Source organism: Salarias fasciatus, chromosome 6 (genome assembly GCF_902148845.1).
Source record: "Salarias fasciatus chromosome 6, fSalaFa1.1, whole genome shotgun sequence".
Taxonomy (NCBI): domain Eukaryota; kingdom Metazoa; phylum Chordata; class Actinopteri; order Blenniiformes; family Blenniidae; genus Salarias; species Salarias fasciatus.
In genome coordinates, this window is record NC_043750.1 from 35,290,849 (window position 1) to 35,315,336 (window position 24,488).

Below are 24,488 nucleotides of genomic sequence, written 5' to 3' on the forward strand. Positions count from 1 at the left end.
ACAAAATACTTTTTTTAATAAATGACTGAGCCATAGCATTTAGTTTCCAACTGAAATATATTTATAATAATAAAATCAATACAAAAATAGCCAATTATATGACAGGGAAAACAAAAAAAATCCCCTTTGCAACATGTAAACACATGAAGAAAAAAACAAAAACAATGAGCAATAAGCTGTAGAAACGCACAATGAAGATAAATGTGCACGTTTCAGAATAAAAAATTGCCAAATATCACAGAAACAATCACTGATTGTGTGTGTCGCGTGTGTCTCGCGCTGGTGCGCACTGCTGCGTCTTTTAGAACCAAGATGGCGGCGGCGCTCGTGCGGTTACGCTAAAAGATGTCTCCCAGCTGGATGATGCCTCAGTCACGTGTATCGTATCGTATGAACGCTCACCAGACACGAACTTTATTTAAACTCCCAAGATTAACGACAAGCCCACAAGATGGCGACAATAACATTCAGGCGCGTGACGCGCTGTCACTACTGCAGAGGATTATGAAGTTAATTTTGGTCAGAGGAGAGCGTGGATAGATGGAAAATGACCACAGAACGGTAAGGAAATAAAACATATTGTGTTTGGTGTGAACAGCTTTGAGATTTGGTGAAGAAGTGTGAGAGAAACGTGCAATCTGAGGCGCTGGCTGTGAAATGTAAAGATGGGTTTTGGGTTTGTTTTGCCGCTGACGGGAGGCGGTCGGCTCAGAGAAGATTCTGCCTGGTGTCTCTTAAAGAGCAGCTTTTCTAGTTTCACGCGAGGCCCAGTACGTTGGGATGGAGCACACGGATCTCTGGTTCTGTTGCGTTTTGTGTCGGGAGGTGCGCTGAGGGGGGCGGTACAGTGTCTGTCGGGCCGAACGCGTTAATGCCTCGTTTTAATCATCCTGACATAAAATTACTTACTTTCGGGGTTTTCTATGGATCTGGGACTTTTGTGGTGGTTTGCAGTACATTTTGCTGCAGAGGCTTTGAGACCTTGGGTAAGATCAGTAGCTGTTTCGGTAACGGGCTTGTCTCCAGATGAAACAGACGATATCTTGTAAATGACGTGATATGATAATCTCGGCTGTCCAATATCGTAAATCGCGATTATATCGTAAATTGGCACATCCCTAGTCTACACCTGAGCCCCGAGCGACACAGCCACAGGCGCAGGCACCTACGCGTGTCGACGCAGTGCCTGACGTCTCTCTCGCAGTGGCGGGAGAGGCGCTTCATCACACAAGGGGTTCCTATGGGTTCCCTACCGAGCCGTCGGGAGATCGTTCATACGGATGCATCTCTCCGGGGTTGGGGAGCAACATGGCAGGGGCGCATGGTGCAGGGGAAATGGTTGCCATGGCAACAAGGGCAGCACATCAATGTCCTCGATTTGAGGGCTGTGCTTTTGGCGCTGCAGCAGTTTCTCCCGCATCTACGAGGCCGACATGTGCTGGTCAGGACCGACAACACCAGCGTGGTTTTTCACATCAACCACCAGGGGGGCACTCGGTCCGTGGCTTTGACAAGGCTGGCCACTCAAATCCTGACTTGGGCGGCTCCACATCTGGCCAGCCTGAGAGCACTGCACATTCCGGGAGTGTTGAACACATCAGCAGATTTCCTGTCCCGGCAGTCACCGCTACCAGGGGAGTGGCGCCTTCACCCAGAGGTCGTGGACCGGGTCTGGCAGACCTTAGGCAGGGCGGAGGTAGACCTGTTCGTGTCCAGGGAGTCCACCCACTGTCCCCGCTGGTTCAGTATAACGGACGACGCGGGTTCTCTGGGCCTGGATGCGCTGGCACACGACTGGCCCCAAACGCTGCTATACGCCTTCCCACCTTTTCCCCTGATATTACCTACAATACTCAGGGTCTCTCGAGAGGGGCATCAACTGATCCTGATAGCCCCTTTTTGGCCGGCGAGGACCTGGTTTCCTCTGCTGCGCAGGCTCTGCTGCAGCTCGCCGAGGCGCCTGCCATCCAGGAGGGATCTTCTATCCCAGTTCGGGGGGAGGATCCTGCACCCCAGTCCAGACCGCCTCCAGCTATGGGTGTGGCTGCTGGAGGGCCGGACGTCTCGTTCTCCGAGTTCAGTGGGGACATAGGCCACACCATCGCCAATGCCCGGGCTCCTTCCACACGACAGCTGTACGCCAGCAGGTGGAGGTTCTTCGACAGGTGGTGTCAGGAAAGAGGTCTGACTGCGGTTCAATGCCCGGTGCCATCCATATTGGACTTCTTGCAGGAGCTGTTCAACCTGGGTCGCTCGCCATCTACACTTAAGGTGTATACGGCTGCAATTTCCTGCTGGCACCAGGGTTTTGATGGCCGTTCTGTGGGCAGTGACAGGACGGTCTCATCTTTTTTAAAGGGTGCGCGTCGTCTCCGCCCCCTCAGTCAACAAAGGGTGCCGACGTGGGACCTGTCTTTGGTGCTCGAGTCCCTGCGGGCCCCTCCATTCGAGCCCCTGGATCAGGCAGGGTTGAAATGGCTGTCGCTGAAAACTGCGTTCCTCTTAGCGATGGCTTCGGGTAGACGAGTGGGGGAACTGCAGGCGCTGTCGGTTGGCGACGCGGGCTGCAGGTGGAATGCCGATGGCTCTGGGGTGACACTCTGGCCTGACGCCTCTTTCATCCCCAAAGTGCTTGGTTCTACAACTGTTACGCACCCCCTCCGACTGGCGCGTTTCGGGTCTCCGACTTCAAACGAACCGCTGTGTCCAGTTCGGGCACTTGAAGTGTACATACGGGCTACGACGGGTGTCCGTCAGTCTGAACGCCTGTTTATCTGCCACGCCGAGCCTCGCATGGGCCAGGCCCTGTCAAAACAGCGACTGGCCCACTGGGTGGTGGATACTATCAAACAGGCATATCTCTCCCAGGGTCGTTCACCACCGGACGGGGTGCGGTGCCATTCGACCAGGGGTCTGACCACCTCCTGGGCCGCGATGACCGGCGTTCCTTTGGACGTTATTTGTTAAGCGGCTTCATGGACATCAGCGTCAACGTTCGCACGGTTCTACAGGGTGAATGTGGCAACATCCCACCCCCTTGACGGGATCCTCCGACAGCACTCATCAACGCTGTGAGGTGAGTGGGGTTGGTGGTCATTGTTGTTCGGCGATTCCTCGTGACTTCGCTGGTATATGTCATCCAGTGCTTTATGCACCGCCTCTGGCGGTCAGTAGGGATGAAATAGAACGAAAGTTACGTAGGTAACTACGGTTCTATGAATCCCGGATGACCGCCAGAGCGTTCGGTCCCTCGGAATCTTCTGCTTGCGAGAAGTGGAAGGGACTGAGCTTCCGGTGTGACGTGGCTATATAGACTCACGTCAGCCACCGGGAGGTCACGTGTGACTTTGTTGTCATTAATTCTCGACCTGCGTATGCGAAAGGATGATCATTCAGTGCTTTATGCACCGCCTCTGGCGGTCATCCGGGATTCATAGAACTGTAGTTACCTACGTAACTTTCGTTCCCCTGCTGTCTTGAAAATGCAAGTTAACTCAACCTGAAGAACATCTTTGTTTCAACTCAGGAAATTAAGTTCATCAAGCTGATTTTAATGCAATGCTCTAGTTGTCTTAACATCGGTTATTAAGTTGAGTTGATTTAACTTGTAATCCCTTGTTGTTTCAATATATAATATATGTAATTAATAATAACTCAGAATTTAATTTCACCGTCAAATCATTTTGTGGAGTAATGCTCATAAATTGTTTCTTCTAAAATTATTAAATGCACCAATCAGCAAATTCATTTTTAATTCCTTCACTTTGTTTCACATCCTGTTCAGAGTCATAGAGCCCATCCCAGCTGGGTGAGGGGGGTGTCTGTCTGCCCTGCACCAGTGGAAGACAGGCTCCACCCCAGACAGGTCAATGTGGACAATATGAGGCTTGAGGGACGGACAGGAGCGGATCTGGACCTTCGTGGAGAAACGTGAACTGCTGTGGTTCCACCAGGCCGAGCAGCTTCGGGACTGACGCGGATCGGCAGTCCAGTTCCCTGATGGCAGTCCAGATCACCAGACGGTGGTCCAGATCCCCAAACTCTGACTCCCTGACTCTGACTCTCTGTGATGGCTGATCTCACACACACACAGACACGCACATACACACACACACAGAGATTCCTGTCGGCAACAGCTGGCAGGCACAAAGTAAAACTTCCTCCGGGATTTATTAGTTTTATCTTTCATTTTATTAAGCTCAAGTTTATTTTTTTTCCCTCTCTCCCGTAGTGTGTGCTCTCAAGGCCTCCTCTTGCGATTTATTTGTCAGTTTTCATTCTAAAGTTCTTGAAACCCCTGTGTCTGGCCTTCTCCCTCTGGTTTCTTACCCCCTGTTTATTACCCCCCCCCCCCCCCCCGTTACCTTCTTTCTTTTTTTCAAAGGGGGGCAGGGGGGCAATTGTGCATCTTACTCTTTCTTGTGTTTCTTACCCCCTGTTTCTGTGACCTTCTTCATTTTTTGAACGGCAGCATGTGGAGCTCCTTTAACTATTTCTTGGTTTTAAATTCCCCCGGTGGAGCTGTCTGTCCGCCCTGCCACGGTGGCTTCAGGTTTTAGGTTGTATTCTCTTCCTCTTCCGAGATTCCTCCTCACTCCTCTTCTTCCTGTCTTCCTCCTCTTTTTTGGCCGCCTCTTTTCTGGCTTTTTTCTCCGCTTTTTTCATGTTGGCCTTCTGTCTGTCCGTCATGGAGGCCAGCCGGTCCAGTTCACTGATCCTCTGGAGAAAATGCTGGATTTCTACAGTGCTGTTGTTTAACGCCTCCATCCATTTCTCCTCCTGAGTGAAGAAGCCCTCTTCTACCTTTCTGCACCGTTTCAGCATTTCCTCTTTGGCCAGAGTCTCATCCCAGAGCACTCTTTCTAGGACGTGACATCTTTCTGTCCACTCAGCCTCCTTTTGGGTCATTTCGGTCCTTAACCTTTCGAGCTTTGCCACAGAGTCAACGTTGTTTTCAGTCAGGGTGGAGATCTTGTCAGTGAGGAGCCTGAACCTGTTCCGGTTCTCCTCGTCCTGACCTCTCATTGCCGCGGCCGCCTGCTCTCTCTCCACCTCCCGCTCCTTGATGGAATTTTCAAGGGCTTGCTGAGATGAGGAGGCTTCCTGTTTCAGGGTGACGACCTCTGAACTGAGCTGGTTGACTCTCTCCTGGTACTCAGACAGCAGGGCAGATATCTCTTCTTCTGCCTCCTGCAGCTTCGAGACCTTCAGACTCTCCAGGTTGTTAATAATGTCTGTAAGCTCGTCCATCCTTTCTTGAGCTTTCACTGTCAGAATTTCTGACACTGTTTTTTCCATTTCTAAGTCAACTCTGAGACGATACACCTCTTCTTCCAGGAAGGAAGTGTTCGTCTCACAGTCGACCAACTCATCCTGGCTCTCCTCTGGCTCACACCTCTGGACTTCCAGCAGCTTCCTCTGCAGCCTCTCCGTTTCATCGGTTTGTGACTTCAGATTTTTTTCCAAGGTTTGAATCTGCTGCTCCTGGTCTTTCAGTTTGACGCCGTTTTCCTTGAGCCGAGAGTTCAACTTTTCTTGTTCATCTTTGCTCATCTCCATCCATTTCTCCTCCTGAGTGAAGAAGCCCTCTTCTACCTTTCTGCACCGTTTCAGCATTTCCTCTTTAGCCAGAGTCTCATCCCAGAGCACTCTTTCTAGGACGTGACATCTTTCTGTCCACTCAGCCTCCTTTTGGGTCATTTCGGTCCTCAACCTTTCGAGCTTTGCCACAGAGTCAACGTTGTTTTCAGTCAGGGTGGAGATCTTGTCAGTGAGGAGCCTGAACCTGTTCCGGTTCTCCTCGTCCTGACCTCTCATTGCCACGGCCGCCTGCTCTCTCTCCACCTCCCGCTCCTTGATGGAATTTTCAAGGGCTTGCTGAGATGAGGAGGCTTCCTGTTTCAGGGTGACGACCTCTGAACTGAGCTGGTTGACTCTCTCCTGGTACTCAGACAGCAGGGCAGATATCTCTTCTTCTGCCTCCTGCAGCTTCGAGACCTTCAGACTCTCCAGGTTGTTAATAATGGCTGTAAGCTCGTCCATCCTTTCTTGAGCTTTCACTGTCAGAATTTCTGAAACTGTCTTTTCCATTTCTAAGTCAACTCTGAGACGATACACCTCTTCTTCCAGGAAGGAAGTGTTCGTCTCACAGTCGACCAACTCATCCTGGCTCTCCTCTGGCTCACACCTCTGGACTTCCAGCAGCTTCCTCTGCAGCCTCTCCGTTTCATCGGTTTGTGACTTCAGATTTTTTTCCAAGGTTTGAATCTGCTGCTCCTGGTCTTTCAGTTTGACGCCGTTTTCCTTGAGCCGAGAGTTCAACTTTCCTTGTTCATCTTTGCTCATCTCCATCCATTTCTCCTCCTCAGTGAAGAAGCCCTCTTCTAACATTCTGTACTGTTTCAGCAGTTCCTCTTTGGCCAGAGCCTCATCCCAGAGCACTCTTTCTAGGAAGTGACATGTTTCTGTCCACTCGGCCTCCTTTTGGGTCATTTCGGTCCTCAACCTTTCGAGCTTTGCCACAGAGTCAACGTTGTTTTCAGTCAGGGTGGAGATCTTGTCAGTGAGGAGCCTGAACCTGTTCCGGTTCTCCTCGTCCTGACCTCTCATTGCCGCGGCCGCCTGCTCTCTCTCCACCTCCCGCTCCTTGATGGAATTTTCAAGGGCTTGCTGAGATGAGGAGGCTTCCTGTTTCAGGGTGACGACCTCTGAACTGAGCTGGTTGACTCTCTCCTGGTACTCAGACAGCAGGGCAGATATCTCTTCTTCTGCCTCCTGCAGCTTTGTGGCCTTCAGACTCTCCAGGTTGTTAATAATGGCTGTAAGCTCGTCCATCCTTTCTTGAACTTGCACTGTCAGAATTTCTGACACTGTCTTTTCCATTTCTAAGTCAACTCTGAGACGATACACCTCTTCTTCCAGGAAGGAAGTGTTCGTCTCACAGTCGACCAACTCATCCTGGCTCTCCTCTGGCTCACACCTCTGGACTTCCAGCAGCTTCCTCTGCAGCCTCTCCGTTTCATTGGTTTGTGACTTCAGATTGTTTTCCAAGGTTTGAATCTGCTGCTCCTGGTCTTTCAGTTTGACGCCATTTTCCTTGAGCTGAGAGTTCAACTTTTCTTGTTCATCTTCCAAAGTTTTGATGCGGCTTTTCATAGGCTCCGTATCTGTCGCGTCGGCTGTGACTCTGTAAGTCTCCTGATTATCCTTTTTCCGATCTTTACCGGGGGACTCCTCCAGGGCACATATGAGGCTTTCCACTTTCATTTCAACGCTGGCCACTGTTGTGGTACAGAGGGAAAGGTAGTTCTCTGCCTGTTCACATTTCTTCTCTTCTGTTGTACCTTTCTTCTTTTCTTTTCCAATCCTCTCCTCTGCTTTTTTCCTCTTTGCCTCTGCCTTTCTGATCTTTGGGTTCACTTTGCCAACCGCGGACACGATCTTATCCAGTCTTTCAATATTCCTCAGAAGACCCTGAATGCCTGCACACACGTTCTTCCTGTCGTCCATCCATTCGGCCCCATTAGCCGTCATTGCCTGCTCTGCCTGTTTGAGCCGTTCCTGGACCTTTGTCTTGGCCCTGATTTCGTCCTCCAGCTCCTCGTTCACGTCTTCAAATTTCTTCTTCCAATAGGCTGCTTCTTTGGCCATGTCTCTCTGCTGTTGCGTCATCTCTGCCTCACTGTCAGTGTTTGAACGAATGAATAAATTCAATGAATTCCTCAAGCCGCTCTTTCGCTCTGTAGAACTGAGAATCTCTTGCGTGTCTGAACTGTTCGATTCCACGTCAGGAATGAGTAGACAGTTCATTGATAAGGCCTTCCCCACTGGCTTTAAAGTTGAAAGATGAAAGCCATGTACATTCTCAGCCAGGACTGATGATGTCATGGTATCGGTTACCATGGCTGGTTACCATGGCAACAGCAACTTTTTACCCATGCAAATGGAAGAGAGCTGATTGAAAAAAAATGAAAAAATGCATCCCCAAACAAGTCCACCATGCCTCGCCATGGTTCCCCGTAGAGATGTCATTAAACTTTTAAAATATTGCCGTATTTGTCCTCTGTTCAGATGTGAAAACCTTATTTCAATATCTTCTACCAAAATTAAACTGCAAGCTTTTAAGTTTGATCAGAATTTTTGCCATTTTTTTGTAGTTTATAATGGGATTAGATGGGAATGTCTGGAGTGGGAAATTGGCAGCTAAGAGCGTGAGAGACTTTCCATTTAAACAACAATAAAACGGCATTTTCCTTGTGATTCTCACATTGCTAAATCATCTTTTCTCAATCTCAAACGGGTCTCTATCCAGATGCATTTGTTTGAGAATCGGAACGTCACGGAATGTCAGAATACACCAGGTTCAGAGGAGAACAGCTCAATGTTCTGGGTTTCTGTTGTTTTTTTGTGTTATGTGTGTGTGTGTGTGTGTGTGTGTGTGTGTGTGTGTGTGTGTGTGTGTGTGTGTGTGTGTGTGTGTGTGTGAGATCTCCAGAAGCTATGATAACTAATATATGTCCTCTAATTATGCCATAAATTCCTCGACAATCTCAAAGATCAAACACTTTTTATGTCAATAGAATCTCACAAGTTGCACGAAAACTTGTTATTAATACTGTTGCTTCAATCCAATTCATTGCAAGACAAATAAAATACTGGTCCAAGTGCTTTATGGCAATTTATTGTTACATTTATGTTCACTTTATGTTCAGTGTTTGGTCTTCTTGGTATAATAAATAAAATTCAGTCTTCCACTCGATCTTTCCATGTAACTGTTTATAAGAGGAAAAAAACCTGAAAACACAACAAGCTCTGGGCATATAGATTTGAACAGCTTCAACATGTGGGAGGTTTTTACTTCCTGTTGCAGAGCAAAAGACCGTCAGTAACCCACAGCCATGTAGCGTGGCCTTAAACCAAACCAAGTATTTACAGGAGTGTCACTGCGTTGGCACATATATGAAGCAAGACCTATTAAAAATAACAATTTCACCATCTTCTGGTAGCTCCACAAGACAGTGACTTGAAATGCATGCTCTCATGCTCTCTGCAAGGCAGAACCAACTGGAGATATTGCGCAATTCTGAAACTGATTTCAGTAGTGACCAGTAAATAAGCTTATTTTACGATTTATCCAGGAAATAACACCGGAACACTACAGAATGTTTTTTGGGTTTACAATAGTTATTAGCTTTTTCTTATTCTTGGTGTAATTAATATGAGTTCATGGGACTTGTTAGCCTTCTCAGAGCCAGAACAACAGCAACAGTGATGTTAAATAATCAAACTGACACCGGGTTCCTGCTTGGTCCCACAAAGTAGTCATACTTAGGACCCCTAAATGAGTTGCAGCAGCCCTGTTCATCTTTATCAGTCAGTTTCTAATCTGCGGTAGAAAGAAAGTCAGACAGACCTGATATCAGGTTCACATTTTTCATAAAGGGAAGCGGCTTTTTGACATGTAGAGTTCTAACATCCTGCTGATGTTATCAATGATAAGAAAAACGTCATCTGTCATGACAGAGTGACCAATCAGATGGCTCCTTTCAGTGATATAAATACCTTCATAAAGTTCAGTCGTGTCAGATGAGTGACCATATACGTATGGCCACATTTGAATTTCTCATATTTAAACTACAGAAGTTCATATCAGCTACAGGTAACATCCATTTACAAAAAGTAGCATATTCTGAATTGAAAATATGTGATTTTTAGAAAATAAAAATGAATCTAATTCAACATTACTCATGTGTGATCTCTGTGTCTTAATCTGCTTTCTTTAACACGTCATCAAGGATGCAACATAAGAAGCAGCCATGGAGATTTTCTGAAGAGTTTGAATCTGAATTCACAGCATGTGGACTAAATGTTCTTGGAAGCATGTATTAGCCACCCGCAAATTCCTCCACATAATGCATGACCGGAGTTATGTTTTTATTTGTATGTATGGCTTTTTTTTTTTACAGCCTTGTTTCTGACTGCTTTTGTTCAAATTGCATTAAAGTTTAAATTTCTTTTTTGACACTTTAAGAAGAGTGTGAATTTTTACTACTGCTTGTTACATTGTGTGTTTACTCAGACAACATATTTCATTGTTTTGAAAGCTGAATAAATGTTCAGAGGACTGGACACTACTTGTTGTAATAGATTTCTTTTAGTTGCCCAGAAATTGCTGCATTTCACAAAAATGTGATAAATATATACATTTTTATTAAAAAAAATCAGCCTAAATATCAAATTGGAAAAATCGGCTATGCATATCGGCATCGGCTGCCCAAATTTGGAAAACATCGGCATCGGTATCGGCCCCCAAAAAACCCATATCGGTCGACCTCTACTAAACACTATGCTAGCCGCTAGCAGTACTACCCAAAACCTAACATCGGAGCCACTGGTGAGTCAGTGAAACCTTCAAAAATATTGTCTTTAGCAGAATGCTGTGGTCTTAAACACCTGGCTATTTGAGTGTGCCTTGTGTTGCTCTCAACTGACCGCTGAGTCTATTTTTTTCTCTAATATACTTTTATTCCAAACGATATAGATAGCTGTGTCTATATCTATCTGAATAGATTGTGTAATTTTAGACCAGCTGTGTTCATCTTTCATTTAAGCTGTATCAAAGATGGTCGAGTTAGCCCGTGACTTTTTATTTGAATTTTCAGGACCATGGACAGCGGACGCTCTGAGATTGACAGGATTGACAGCTGTCAGGCTGCATGTGTGTGTGTGTGTGTGCGCGTGCGAATGTGTATTTATTCTTCAGAACAAGTTTGTGAACTGGTTTGTGACTTTATTCTGCTTTCTGATGTTTGCTTGGCTCAATAAAAGTGAGCATTAGTGTGTTGTTTGATGAGGTATTGTTTGAATGGTAAAATTACTATCATAAGGGCCCGTCGAGAATACTCCGCCTCCTCTGTACTGAGACCCACGCTCTGCCTCTGATGCAAAGTCTGTCTGCAAAACAAAGGCGCAGTATGTAAAGTTAGGACAATGCCTCATCTGGACATTAGGTTGTCTTGAGACATGTTTGTGTTTAAGTCAAAGTTCTTTTACAATTTCATTTTAGTGATTAAAGCTCTATAGTGCTACTATATTATAAGGCATATTAGCTGCTGTTAAAAGACTGAACAGGCTGGTAAGAAAAAAACAACTTATTTTTTTGGCCAAAATCTTGCATTAAAAACAAATAACATACCTTTTCATCATTAATTATTACAGTAATTAATTCAACCCCATTTCTGATCAAAAGAAAAAAGAAACTGTCAAATTACTATTTTTACAGTTTGTTTCCCTGCATAATCTCTTAGCTAATGTTAATTATTAAAAAAAAAAATTGTGGATACATCAAAGATCTCACAAAATAATTAGTGGCTGCAGTATTTTCATGATTGGATTTATAATTTACCACGCTCAAGTCATAAAATACCACATTTCACAAATAACAATGGCATTAAGTCATCAAACTGGCATTTAACAAGTTAAATCTGATTCAAAGTTTAATGCTAGTTTAGTGCAGAACCAAAGAGATTTAAAAAAAAAAAAAAGGTTTACTGAAAGTTAATATATTTGCTTCTGATGACTTAAAGTTATTGATCTATTTGACAAATTAAACTTTAAATTTTGACAGAAATGTTGACCATACAGCCAAACTGATGGGAAGACAAAGAGGAAACGGAAACATCTATAGTGATGCCTTTGGATTAAAATAACTTCAACAGGTTGAAGAGCTCAGAGGAAATTTTTTCTACTTTGAAGAAAACTCACTTGAGACAAACAAGACGCGTTAAAGTGAATTCTTTATTTTCACTTTAATTTTATAGGGGAACCACAAGTACTTTAAAAGAAGGTTATACAGCGCTGTACATCGGGGAGCAGTGTGGACGAGACCGCCGCCGCTTCTCCCTTTAAATACTATTTATTTAAATGTTCTATAATCTTATAATGATACAGTGATACAATAAAAGCTCGTGTAACTGGTCCTGCAGCTTTTCTGATATGTCGATGTTCGGACTGCGTTCTTTTTTTTTTTCCACATGTCATTTTTTTTTTTTTTTTTTCCAAAAAAGGAAAATAAAAAGTTATGATCCAAAAAACCTCAACGACAGGCAGAAACTGCCAGGCTGTAATCCTGCGTAAACTCCCAATTCACTCACACAATAGAGAGAAAGAGAGACAGATAGGGGAGAAGGAGAAAAAAAAAAAAAAAAAGAAGAAGAGAGATACACGTTCCATGTGGCCAGAGAGGAAGTGGGCTTCAGTTCGTCGTGAGGCGCAGGAGAGCACTTCCTGCCGGCCGCCGCCGAGGCTCACTTCCACAGCTGTGTGCTCAAAGTCTGACCGGATCCGGCGGCGGCGGCCCACCCGCCCATCGCCGAGGGGGGCTGACCGAAGGCCATCTGCCCCCCCGCCCCGTTCAGGGCCAAGCCCGACATCTGCTGGTTCACCTGAGGAGGGCGACAGGTTAAAGGTCAACGTCTCCACGCCGCTCAGACTCACTTCAGCAGCAGGAGCTGCAGATCGGAGCTGCTCTCACACTGAATTCACGCTGCTGCATAAAGTTCAACACAAAGTTTCTTCTTTTTAGCTCAATTTAAAGTTTTACACAAGTGGAAATCAATGCCTGCTTTATTGTACATCAGTGAAAATAGAACTTTTAAAAGATAAAACTCATAAACTCCTCAAATTGAAAGTCAAAGTGTTTTTCTCTGCAGTGTCTTCTTTCCACTCCCTTTAGAGCACAAATCAATTGATCCAGGGTTTATTTCTTCTCCTGAAATTGTGTTTCGTCGAGTGCTTGAAATAAATAAACCAAACTATCTCCATCATGCAGTTATTTTCGCTTTTAAGCATATCAGCTCCGTCAAATACAAACAGTTAAAAAAATCACAGTGAATAAATGCTGTTTGCTGTATTGTTGCCTCTTTGGAAGAACAAACATCTATAAGCATGTTGTGTCTCAGGTAAAGGTAAAGATGTATTTTTGGTTTGTTAAACTAGTTCAGTTTATCTTCAGCTGATACTTTAAAGTTCACATCCTGCACTGATGAGAAAAAAACAAAAAGTGATGTGTTTCTGTGTCCAGGAAGAAAAGACAGATGGCATCTCGTTACGTTCTGAGTTTCCCCACAGAAGAGGCATCGCTTCATTCCAGAGATTTTTAAAGGAGTTTAGTGCCGTCAATTGGTAAAGACATTAAAAAAAATGAACATAAAGAGAGATGATCTTGTTCCTACACATCCAGAGGAGGAATCTTTGAGTGAACCTTTAGAAATAACGTCTGTATCTCACAACTGGGGGAAATCGAAACCTAGTAACACTGAAGGAGCAACAATTCCAACAGTTTCATGGGGAAGTGACCATATCTGAGCTGCTGTTACAATTTATTCCCGTTTGACTTCCTCCCAGTAGATTAAACCGTTTCATTCTCAATATTTTATCATGTTTGTTTTAATATCTGTGAAAGATCAGAGTGTTTCTAGAAATACCCTGGCCTGATTCCTAAACCCCTTGCCGCCCCCTGGTGGCCAGAGGAAAGCCCTGCGGCTGCTCACCTGCCCCATGTTCCACTGCGCCTGCTGCCCGGGCTGGAGGGCGTACATGCCCTGAGCGGGCACCATGCCGGCGGGCATGGCCCCGCCCTGCGGCCCCATCATCCTCGGGGCCATGCCCATCATGCCGGCGGCCGGCGCGTTCCCCATGAAGCCGTTGGGCATCGTCATGCCGACCATCATCCCCGGGCTGGGCCCCATCATGGCGGCCCCGCTCTGAGCCATCATGGCGCCCATGACGGTGGTTGGGGGCATGGCCCCGCCCATGCCGGGGAAGGCCTGGTAGCCGGCGGCGGCCTGGACGGGGAACTGCATCTGAGACGGACCCATGAACATGCCCGCTGAGGAGGAGGAGGAGGAGGAGGAGGAGGAGGAGGAAGAGTTTAGTAACGTCTCCAGATCTCTGAGCACAGCGAGCGCGGGGTTCCTCACCGGCGGGGGCCTGCTGGGACATGCTGTTGGTCCCATACAGGGACAGAATGGAGTCCTTGGACAGCGGCTTCTTGGCCGTGTCGTCGCTTTTGGCGGTGCTACTGCTGTCGCTGAACAAGTCCAGGTCTCCCTGCGCCGACCCCGAGCTGGCTGCTGCTGCTGCTGCAGCGGGTGCCGCCGCCGCTGCTTGTGTCGGGGTGCTGGCCGAGTTACTGGAGCTCACCTGCGGGGAGCAACGACATCCTGAGCCCAAAGAAAAGCAGCAACACTTCACGAGGAGCTTCGACCCACAAAGCCTTTCAGCTTCACTGCCGACGTCACCGATGTCTCAGTTTCTCTTGGGGAATACACAGAAAACTTTTATTTATTTTTTTACATTTTGCTTGAGGGTTTGATGGGCCTTTTTGGGCCACGGGCCTTATGTTTGATACCCCTGATATAATGTCTGATGAGATGAACCCAGCACTGACTGGACTACGAATTAAACAGTGAATGAACAAACCACCACCAGCCGTTTCCAACCAGCTAAACAGTCCATTTCATTTATTTGCGGATGCAAAAGAAAAAAAAAAGGGTTCAATCCGTCTTTGTTGTAGCCTGTAAATAACTGGTACAGCCCGAGGCTCCTGTGACTAATAATGCAAAGCTGTTTGGGAGGGAAAGTGCTACAAACGACACGCTGAGCGTCGTTTCATTTCCTGTTGGGCTCCATGTCTGCTGGGATATCGACACTCCTCAGCGGTCTCTGCTCCGGCTCACTGAGCAGCTGCTTCTTCAGATCTGAAAATCAGTTTTTTTGTTTTGTTTTGTTTTTTTACCTGAGAGAAGGGCGCTGCGGACGAGGATGCGGGGAGGGGGTTGGAGACCATGGGGCCGAAGATATCCAGGTCGTTGTTCTGGCTTGTGCTCGTGCTACCATTGTTCGCTGATGCAGCTGCTGGTGCGTCTGCGGCCAGAGGAGGAAAAACTGGTTTGAGAAGTGGAGCACAGGCGTACACCCGATCATCGGCATCGTTATACAACAAAGAGAGAGGAAAAAAAATCCCCTCGCAGTGAGAAGATTGATCAGTTTCACTCTGTTTTGCTCAACAGCCATAAGACAAAAATAACAGTAAATAAAGAATCCAAACAAAACAAACATCAGCCTCTTTTTATTCAAACTGCTACAATAAAACTGCAATAAACTAAATAACTGTTAAATCAGCTTTTAACTGCACACATTAGTCAATCAGTGAAAGGCTGAGAGCAAAGTTCACTAACAAACGGAGCTTAATGTGAAGTTTAATCTTACAGCATTAAACTGCTCTGGACACAAGACAAACATTCACAAAATAAGCATTTAGAAGGAAAAATACCTTGTAAAAACCTCAAAGTGTATTTGAAAACAATTTCTGCTGAGATGAGAAGTTTCTTGACAAACTGTCTTTACTAGAGCTTGATTGAAGTTTAGGATTTACTGCTTCCTGACTCAAAATGTGGATCTTTCCTCTACAGAAGGTGCCTCAGATGGCCTGTAATGAAGTGCAGCATCCACTCTCTAAGTCCTTCCACATCTAAGTTTACATCACTTCTCAAAACAAAACAGGAAGTTACGGGTCTGCAGTACTTCCTCAATCTCACTAATTGAGGTTTTCATGTGAAAGCAGCTGTGAAAAGTCAAAAAAAAAAAAAGTTCTAGAAACAGAGCTGCTATTTGCAAAGCCCCAAACACTGAACGCAAAAGAAAGAGGAACAAGCTTCTGTTTTTGTTCACTCAAACCAAATGAGCCCACAGTTATTAAATAAACAAATCAATGATGAAGACTTAGCTGCACCAACACGTCACACATCTGTCCTCTCTCCAAAGAAACTGATTGTTTTAGGAGGCAAAAAGAGTAAAAACACAGTGGGAATAAAATCCAATCAAACTGGTTCTCATGTCAATTCTGCTGACAGCAGCAACAATGAGGAGTATAATCAGGAAAACGCCACAGGTTATCAGTACAGACGGTCCAGTCAGGACGAGACAGGCTGTGATTAAAGTCAGCAGCGAGTCAAACCTTCGCAGAGCCTCAAAGGGTTAAAAGAGCAGCAGTCAAACTAGAAATGGTGGAAATGGTTAAGCAAACGTGGCATTTGGTGGAGTCGCCCGGCTGGTTCCATGCAGATGAAAGGAAACGACTTTAACACAGTCGGATCCAATAATCAGATCAGGACTGGCATTATTACATAATCAGTCTGTGGTGTGGTTACATCCACAAATCTGACAAAGGTCAGGCTTTTCTCTCCCTGCACTGTTTGATCAATACGTGCTGAATCAACAGAGTGACTCAGCTGAAGGCGGAAGCTGTTTTACACACACACATTATCAACAGTCAGCGGAGTTATTCTGCACCAGCGGTTGGGAGTGGAAAGACTAAAGAGTTTCCTTTTATTGCGAAGATATTTCTGCTTTTTCAAGTTTTCTCAGTTATGTTATAATAAAGAATGCAGTTAAATACAAATACAAACCATTCAATCATGACTGATACTGAAGTATATCAGATAAGTTAAGTTCAAAAACATTTTCTCTATCAAAGCAATACTGTGTGGGTGAAAGCTGGGAGCACCCTGAAAAAATCTTTGCGAAACCCGGACTCCAACCAGGGACAGTATTTCTAACCACTACACCACTGTACAGCCGCACATGCAAACAAACAAAGAATAAAAACACACTGCTCAGCAGCTTGTCTTTAATTCCTGCTCAGATCTTTTTCACAGGTCTTGTTCAGGTTCATGTTGCCATGGCAACAAACCTGGATGGAAGGTTATCCCACGGTACAGAAAACACAGAGTTAAGCCTGAAGTCACTTCACGGTGCAGCACAGGCGACTGTCACCGTCAAACACACGCTCATGATCTCAGCAGGAACCTAAATGCTCACTCACCAAGGCCTAGTAGGTTCACAGAAGGTTCTGAAGTCTTCACTGGGCTGATTTTGGGAACGGGCTTCGACTCTTCACTCTAAAGTAAAAAGTGCAACGAACGGCATCGATCAGAAAGCGTCCCAGCGATGGTTCTGTGAATGGATGAACGTGAGAGACTCACCTTGGTGTAAGAAGACACCTTGCTCCCTCTGTCTGCCTCCCGCTCTTTCTTACTATCTTTGGGCTGTGAAAACATCACAAAGTCAGCCAAAAAAAGATAAAGAGCTGAATCGAGTTTGTGCAAAACAGTGGAAGTGTGATCAACACGCACACTGCTCCCGTTGGTCACATTCTTGTTGTAGTATTTCTTCTTCTCGTATTTATCCCTGATGAAGAATTCCACTGCTCTGAGGACACAGTTCAGGAAAAAAAACGGAAAACAGGCAGAGAATAAAGCAGGCGGAGGACCGAGTCCTGAGAGGACTGAAGGATACTGGTCTGTTTGAGGTCTTCTGAAGCTGTCTGGAAGGTTGGCCTCATAAAGCTGCCGGGCCCTGGTGTTTCCCATATCCTGTATACTCTGGAGAAAGAAGGAGAAAAACACCTGAAACCGTGATCTCAAACTATCAACAGCATCACTTTACTGTTTCCAGTATAATATAAACACGAGCCTGTATTTTTGGGCGTTTTGGCGTTTCCCAGCTGGGATTATGACGGCCATGTTTACCTCCACAGTAATTTGCAGGTGAAAACTAGTAATTACAAAACTTTTAGGTGACATAAACACAGTCCGGATGCTGCACTGTCAAGGAAAACTAATAGAAAAGAAGCCGGAGACAAAAAGCTCCAGACAAGGGGTGTCAAACATAAGGTTCGTGGGCCAACACCGGCCGAACAGGAGGCTCTAATTTGACCCACCAGACAAATGGTAAAAAGGAAAACACAGGTTTTTAAACACTTCTTAAGAGTAGCAGACACGACGAAACACTGAGACATCAGTGATGCTTCATGAAAGATTTCAAACCAGCGTCAGAGCCGTGCCGTCAGCGGGAGTTTGAAACACGCATAACGTAACAAGTTTTTTAACATTTCACTGCATTTTTCACCAGAAGGTTTTGTTAATCTTGGCTTCATGTTGAGACTGTAGTTATTTCCAGTCATTATTATTCAGTTTATTGAAAATAGAGACATTTTCATCACATATACTCTGTGCCACAATCTGTCCACTCCAGCAGCCTTCAGGTGGATGAAGTGATGTAGAGATGGATGGATGGAATAAAGCAGCACAACTTCGGACGGCTCAAGCTGCCATGCTGCACATTCTCAAACCAACTTTTAGTTTTGCTCTGGGTTTGGTTGTGAATATCTGTGTATTGGTTTTTCTTTTTTTTTTTTTTTTTTTTTTTTTGTTAATCAGTGTGGGATGTTCCAGTAAATTCTGAGCGATCTGTTTGTATAATGTAATAAAGGTCTGACTTTTAAGTTGTTGCTATTGTGGCAACTAATGGTTACCCTGACACAATAAAGTATACTTTAATTATAGCAGCTTTATATTTAATCACAATCTGATTTCATTTACAGATGAAACAACGTGTGCTAATGTTTATTACCTTTTTACTATTAAAATCTAGATTAGGATATAGCTCCCAAAAGCCTGGATGATGGTATGTAAATGGGATACCTGGATTTGTTCTGAGGTCCACTGGTCCAGGTTGACGGATTTGACTCTGGATATGTGTACTCCCAGGTTCCTGTGAATCCCAGCACATCGGATGCAGATAAACACTCCCAGATTCCAGGAAGCCCATCTGGGACCTGTTGGGAGACAGTAAACCAGGAGGAAGGTGAAGAAAATCGCTTTGCATGCTTCACCGATGACCTGGGAGGGACAGCGTGGTGGAAAACTTGCTGCATAAGCAGGTGAAACTCGGCATCTGAGCGGCGGAGAGGGAGAGTCATGGAGGGGGAGCTTATGGAGGTTTAGAGAAGTTAGCTCGCTATTAGCTACTTAGTTTAGCTCGAGGGGAAGAAGGAGTCAGCTGACCATAAGCAGCCACTTCTCTGTTAGCATAGCCGAGCTAACGGCCGCGGAGCGCCGTCAGCTCGGCGGTTTGACACAGAGATCGATTCCTGCGCGCCGCGCAGGGGAGGATTGCTGAAGGTAAAGCCGCACCTTTCGCCTCGCAGTCGGCGCAGTACTTGTTGTCTTCCTCCCTCAGCATTTTGGACAGGATGGCCTGGTGCTGCTCGTTCAGCTTCTGGGCCTTCTCCCTCTCCGAGCGGGTCGTCATGGCGGCGGCTGGCTTCGGACTGTCTCGATTGAATGAAGTCGGCTCTGATCAGTCGTGTTTCGGGAGAAGTTTCTGATAAAATCTCATAATCGGAGGTCTGAACGCCTCCGAGTGGGACCAGAAAACACCCGGAACCGGAATCCGCTCTCCGCCCACAGGAATGCGAGCGCTGACGCGGCGCCCGCTCCTGATTGGACGAGCGTCGTGACGTCAAGTGACGCACGGCGTTTTTGAAGAATGAAGTTTTACATTAAAAATCATTCATAAAAGTTTCACAACAGACAGCAACTTAAGAAATATAATATGATCTTTCATCTTATTTTTGTTTTATTTTTTATTAAAATAATCCTCTAATAATGTGCTTCGACCAGAACATTTTAAGAGGACAGTTCGAATGATTACATCTTGAGTCTTGGGGTGTTGGAGCTGATGACTGCTAACTACTAATCTAGCACTGAGCCTGGGTGTAACTCCAAAGAAATAGACAACCACACACAATTCAGAGTCGCCAATTAACCAAACAATGCAAAGAGAACGTGCATGTCAGCTGGTCAAGACCGTCTAACCTGAGAACGACTGAAGACCAAGACCAGGATTCAGGAGGCATCGATGTTTCATTTCTCTCTACAACTGCAACACAAAAAGCACATCTAAAACCTTAAACTTTATTGAAAACGAACATAGAAACATATTGGAAAACACAAAAACTACAAACACACAGTGTCAGATTGAGATTATATAAACATAAATTAAAAATCGCTGTGGAAACAATATTTACAAGCCTGTCTGGCAAACTAAACAGTACAAATAGGATCAAGAGAATAATGCAGAAATGAATGCTAAGAGACATCCAGACTGAAAGTGAAGACTTTGAGAAGTTAAATTCTACTCTTTATTTTCTCAATGCATGTATTGATCGGTCTATTCGTTGCCTCCTCTGCATAACTCAGTGCTCCATAGAAAAGCTTTAAATGGATGACCTTCCTTCCACAATTGAGATTCAAACCAGAGTCCCTCAAACTCAATTCAACCCGATTTAAAGGAACATGGACTATGTTTGAAATGAACACATTCATTCATTCACGCAGAAACTGTCTATAAAAACGTCAACGGGGGCAGTTCACAGTCAGAAACGGAGGGAAACGTGCACGCGGGCCTCAGAAGAAGGTTTCCAGGCGGATCTTGAAGTTATTCTCCTGGTGCCTCACTGCGATCCCGTGACGGAGCAGCAACTCCACGTACGGCGGCCAGAAGGTTTCGTCTATGGTCAGGTAGGGGTCATGAGGCGTGCTGAGAACCTTGTTCATGAGCATCTGCAGAGAAAACACACAAGAACAGCATGAGGCATATTCCAACATCAACCAGAAGCAAAGAAGATGATGTGAATAACGAAGATTCTGCTGCTACAAAGTAAAATCTGGAACAGTTTTTAACATCAGTAGATCATCAGCTGTTATTGTGTTGTCACACTGTGGTTGTTACCGCCCTCTTGCTGTCCCCACCAAAACACACTCTTGTGTAAATATCGTCTGTCAACAGCAAAGTCCAGGATTTCTCTTTAGAGACGGTGGTGCTGATCGTCTACCATCGCTTCCAGCACGTCAAACAAACATTTTTTTTTAAAGAATCGTTCCATGAGAGATTTTTGGATATGAAAAGTGAAAAATATCAGCACACATTGCATCAACCAGAGTCAAATAATCTGAAAAAATGGTGATTGAAGCAAACCCGTCAGAGAGATTAAATATGAACGTGATGAATACAAAGTGGAGTAAAACTCACCTCCAGCATTTCATTGAGTGAAATCAGGTTTTCGGTGATCTCGTCCTGGATGTTCTAAAGATAAAAACAAAACGCAGTGAGGAGCAGGGGAGCATTTCTCAGACGTGTTTCACGTGAGGAGCAGCTCACCTTCTTCTTCGCGTTGGCACTCAGCTCCTTGTTGAGAGGAGGAACGTGTTTCTCCAGGATGTCTCCCAGACAGGACATCAGTCTCTCCTGGTACGACTTCATCTTCTGGATCTTTTCTTTCATGTCCTGCAGCAAACTGCCACATGCATGCAACCGTAGATTTAAAAGCATTTCAGTGTTTGTGCCTCTGGGAATTCATCTGAAACATCTCTGACTCACCTGAGCTCCGATGAGTTCTCCTTTTCCGTTTTAAGACGTTCGGCATGATCACTGACAGCTGTGAAGACCTTTTTCGTCTCCTCCAGCCACTTCTGTTCTCTGGAAAACAAGTCCAGCACTTTCAGAACAGAGCAATCCTGACAGCGGTTTAGATCCTGCACTCAGGCCAGGGCGGCGCGCGGAGACGTACACTTCTTTAGTCTCTCTCAGTTTGTTTCTCTTGGCTTCGTAACAGGAAGCCACCATTTCCAGCTCAGAGCACAGTTTGAGCATCTGTGGAGAGAAAAAGGAGAAGAAGAGTAAAGGAGTGATTCATTCTCATAGTGCAATTGAAATATTGAAATTATGATCATTGTTGATTCTTTTTTACACATAAACATACCTCCTCTTTTCCAGCTTGAAGTAATATTTCTGAATTGGCCGACAGAACTAGAAGGACAGAAGGAATTCAGAACACATTTGGCTTCAATACTATCTAAACGTGCACGGCATCTGAATGAGGACTGACGTTTGGGCTCCATGTTTATCCACTGCTTCAGCTCAGCTTCTGTGGCCAGGAGTCTGTTTACCGACTGTTTGGGAATGTGCACAAGAAAGAAAACGTACCACAATTATCACAAAAGATCCATTTTTAACACAAAACACAAAAGGGAGTTTGTGAAAATGTGCATAATGCAACAGGTTCTTCAAGACATTTCACTGGATTTTGCACCAGAAGGTTTCATTAAAACTTCATCAAACAGTTCTTTCTTTATTTATTTTGCACATTTCAAAACAATGTTTACTCAGAGCTTTAAAACACAACCTATCACATAAAAGATATAATTATAGTTAGAGGCTTTGAGTTTTTAATCATTAGGTTTCCTGATGTATTCTGAACTTTTCTTACATTTATGGTTTTACACTGACGAAGCTGTTTTTATATTTTAATTATTTTTCAAACATTTAAAGGAAATTTGGTAATACAGTATATTAAGCAAAGATAATTTAGAGTTTTACCCTCAATTTATTTCTAGTTATTAAGAACTCACAGAAACATCCTTCCCTACTCTTGTAAATGTTAAAAATATGAATGAAAAGTCTCACAGGCATCCAGTTTTTTCTTTACTGTACTGCCTGAATGCTGGAGTGAATCAGGGCAGACTGGTTATTCTGCCTCAAACAGAGGAAAAATTATTTCAGAAATGTCAGCCAGAAGAGAGAAATCATAAATAAACAGTAGTTCTGTTTGCTCTAAGTCAGACTCCATAGAAATGATCCATTACTGCTGCCCGCAGCTTCCACCGTGTCATTTACAATTCAGCTTTAATCCCTCTCAATATACAACAACACCACAGATTGAAGCTTTCCACCGTTATGGGTTTCTTTCTCCACTGTATTTTATTCCCTAATTTATCAGTTTAACTTAATGTCACATTAATATATTTCACCTAGTTTGGACTTCACTATTTTAACCTTGGTTTTATAGTAAATACAGTAACCTTTATCTATAGTATGTCTTCGTGTTTTAGATTTTAGTTATTTTATTGTATAATAGTTACCATTTTGCCACATCTTGTTCTCTGTTTCATGTTGTTTCTAGACATTTACTTGTGTCTTTTGTGAGTGTGTACATGTGCACACTCATTCATTTGTCCTGTCATTCATTTGTGAAACACAATTTAGTTTTCTGAAAGGTGACAAATATGGACTGACTGAAGGTACACCCACATAATCCTCTGGTCAAGTGAAAGCTGAATTTCATCAGGAGGAAGTAATCAAGTGAATGAGAACCAAACAGGCTTCAGTTTTAAAGCACAACTTCAGCAACAGATCAAATACAAGCAAACATTTATCTTATATATAAAGAGGAAAGTATATCACCTTTCTGATTTAATCATCTCACCTGTTCTTGTGGATTTTCATTGAAATCAGGTTCGCTCAGGATCATCTCATTCAGAAGCTGCAAAACACACACACACACACACACACACACACACACACACACACACACACACACACACACACACACACACGAGTCAAATCAAAGTAATAGGGTGACAGAGAGAAGAAACATCCATTGCTCTGAAAAGCTGCTCTGCTGTGTGATTGTCTGTTTCTCAGTATTGACAGAGATCATCTGTTGTTAAACGTGACTTCTGTCTTCAGGCCTGAGGGTGTCTGATGCATCAAAACCTTGTAAGATGACCTTTACCTGTCAGAATCGGCTCTCGTGAGGATGAGAATAAGCAGTGCAGCGTTGAACACATAATTAAAACTAGAGTTTGTGCAGATGTGTGGATTAAATGTGATGTTTACCTTTTCCATCTGGATGAACTGCTCCTCACAGAGATCCATCAGCTCAGACTGGGCCTCCTGGGAGAGCTGTCCCACCGCCTGTCTGTCCCAGCTCAACTCAGCCTGGACACAAACATACAGGGACAACTAGTCTTTCACTTTTTAAAGCATTTTAAACTAAGTGGGACGACTGAATGAATTCAGAGAAACCTCAGACAGCAGCTATTAACGGAAACGCAGAACTGCCACAGGGAAGGAATATATATTTATAAGCGGTATCCCGCTTTAACGTGAAAAACGAAGTAAAAAAAAAAATAGATAAATAAATAAAAACTAAACATCACGCGAGGTGTTTCAATGCGCGCACGTGAGGAATGGCGATGAATAAACGAGTGAGAGGACGTGCAGTCTCACCATAATGAAGGAAATGTGAACTTTTATCCACAGAAAACGGACCGAACCCACAAATGTCTCCTTTCCAAAATACCGCCAACAATGATGACGTCAGCACGCACGGCAGGAAACGTCTTGACGCGCGACGCGGCTGCGCGCGGCTGCGCAGGACAGGAGAGGAACGCGCGCATAAAAAGCGATAAGGTAAAGGTCTGAACCTTTATTTTATTCATTTTGAGAGCTGATTAACATCCGGGCAAACTGCATTCGGTGTACATAATCTCCTTTAACAATTCTACATGAATATAACAAGGGGAAAAAGGGGGAAAAAAACCGTGGAAAAATAAGAAAGAAAAAAAAGAAAAGTTACATATCACACATGTTTGAGTTTCCTTAAACACATTTAGTGAAGTGCAGATTTGTACTGTTTAAATTTAGAACAGGTAAAGCTTGACCTTTTTATGAAAATAATTAAAACATGGCAGCTATTCCTGTGGTATTTGCAACAACATGTGTAACATGAAATCACTGTA

The 24,488-nt window shown here is 44.5% G+C and overlaps 2 protein-coding genes across 2 annotated transcripts; both read right to left on the reverse strand.

Annotated features, from left to right (window-relative positions):
• Positions 1 to 11,995: 11,995 nt before the first annotated feature.
• Positions 11,996 to 19,315, reverse strand: LOC115390671 (stromal membrane-associated protein 1-like). The gene is made up of 10 exons (XM_030094608.1): positions 19,038 to 19,315; positions 18,546 to 18,679; positions 17,359 to 17,444; positions 17,196 to 17,271; positions 17,046 to 17,108; positions 16,886 to 16,961; positions 14,798 to 14,925; positions 13,980 to 14,202; positions 13,551 to 13,888; positions 11,996 to 12,443 (listed from the first exon to the last, which is right to left on the reverse strand). Exons 1-10 carry the CDS (start codon positions 19,153 to 19,155, stop codon positions 12,306 to 12,308), a joined length of 1,380 nt encoding a protein of 459 aa, XP_029950468.1. The 5' UTR covers positions 19,156 to 19,315; the 3' UTR covers positions 11,996 to 12,305.
• A 252-nt stretch (positions 19,316 to 19,567) lies between these two features.
• Positions 19,568 to 24,041, reverse strand: cenpk (centromere protein K). The gene is made up of 10 exons (XM_030094459.1): positions 23,977 to 24,041; positions 23,584 to 23,685; positions 23,171 to 23,227; positions 21,794 to 21,857; positions 21,668 to 21,714; positions 21,476 to 21,558; positions 21,286 to 21,384; positions 21,067 to 21,202; positions 20,938 to 20,991; positions 19,568 to 20,468 (listed from the first exon to the last, which is right to left on the reverse strand). The coding sequence occupies exons 1-10, from the start codon at positions 23,977 to 23,979 to the stop codon at positions 20,313 to 20,315; spliced, it is 801 nt and encodes a 266-aa protein (XP_029950319.1). The 5' UTR covers positions 23,980 to 24,041; the 3' UTR covers positions 19,568 to 20,312.
• Between the last annotated feature and the right edge of the window lie 447 nt (positions 24,042 to 24,488).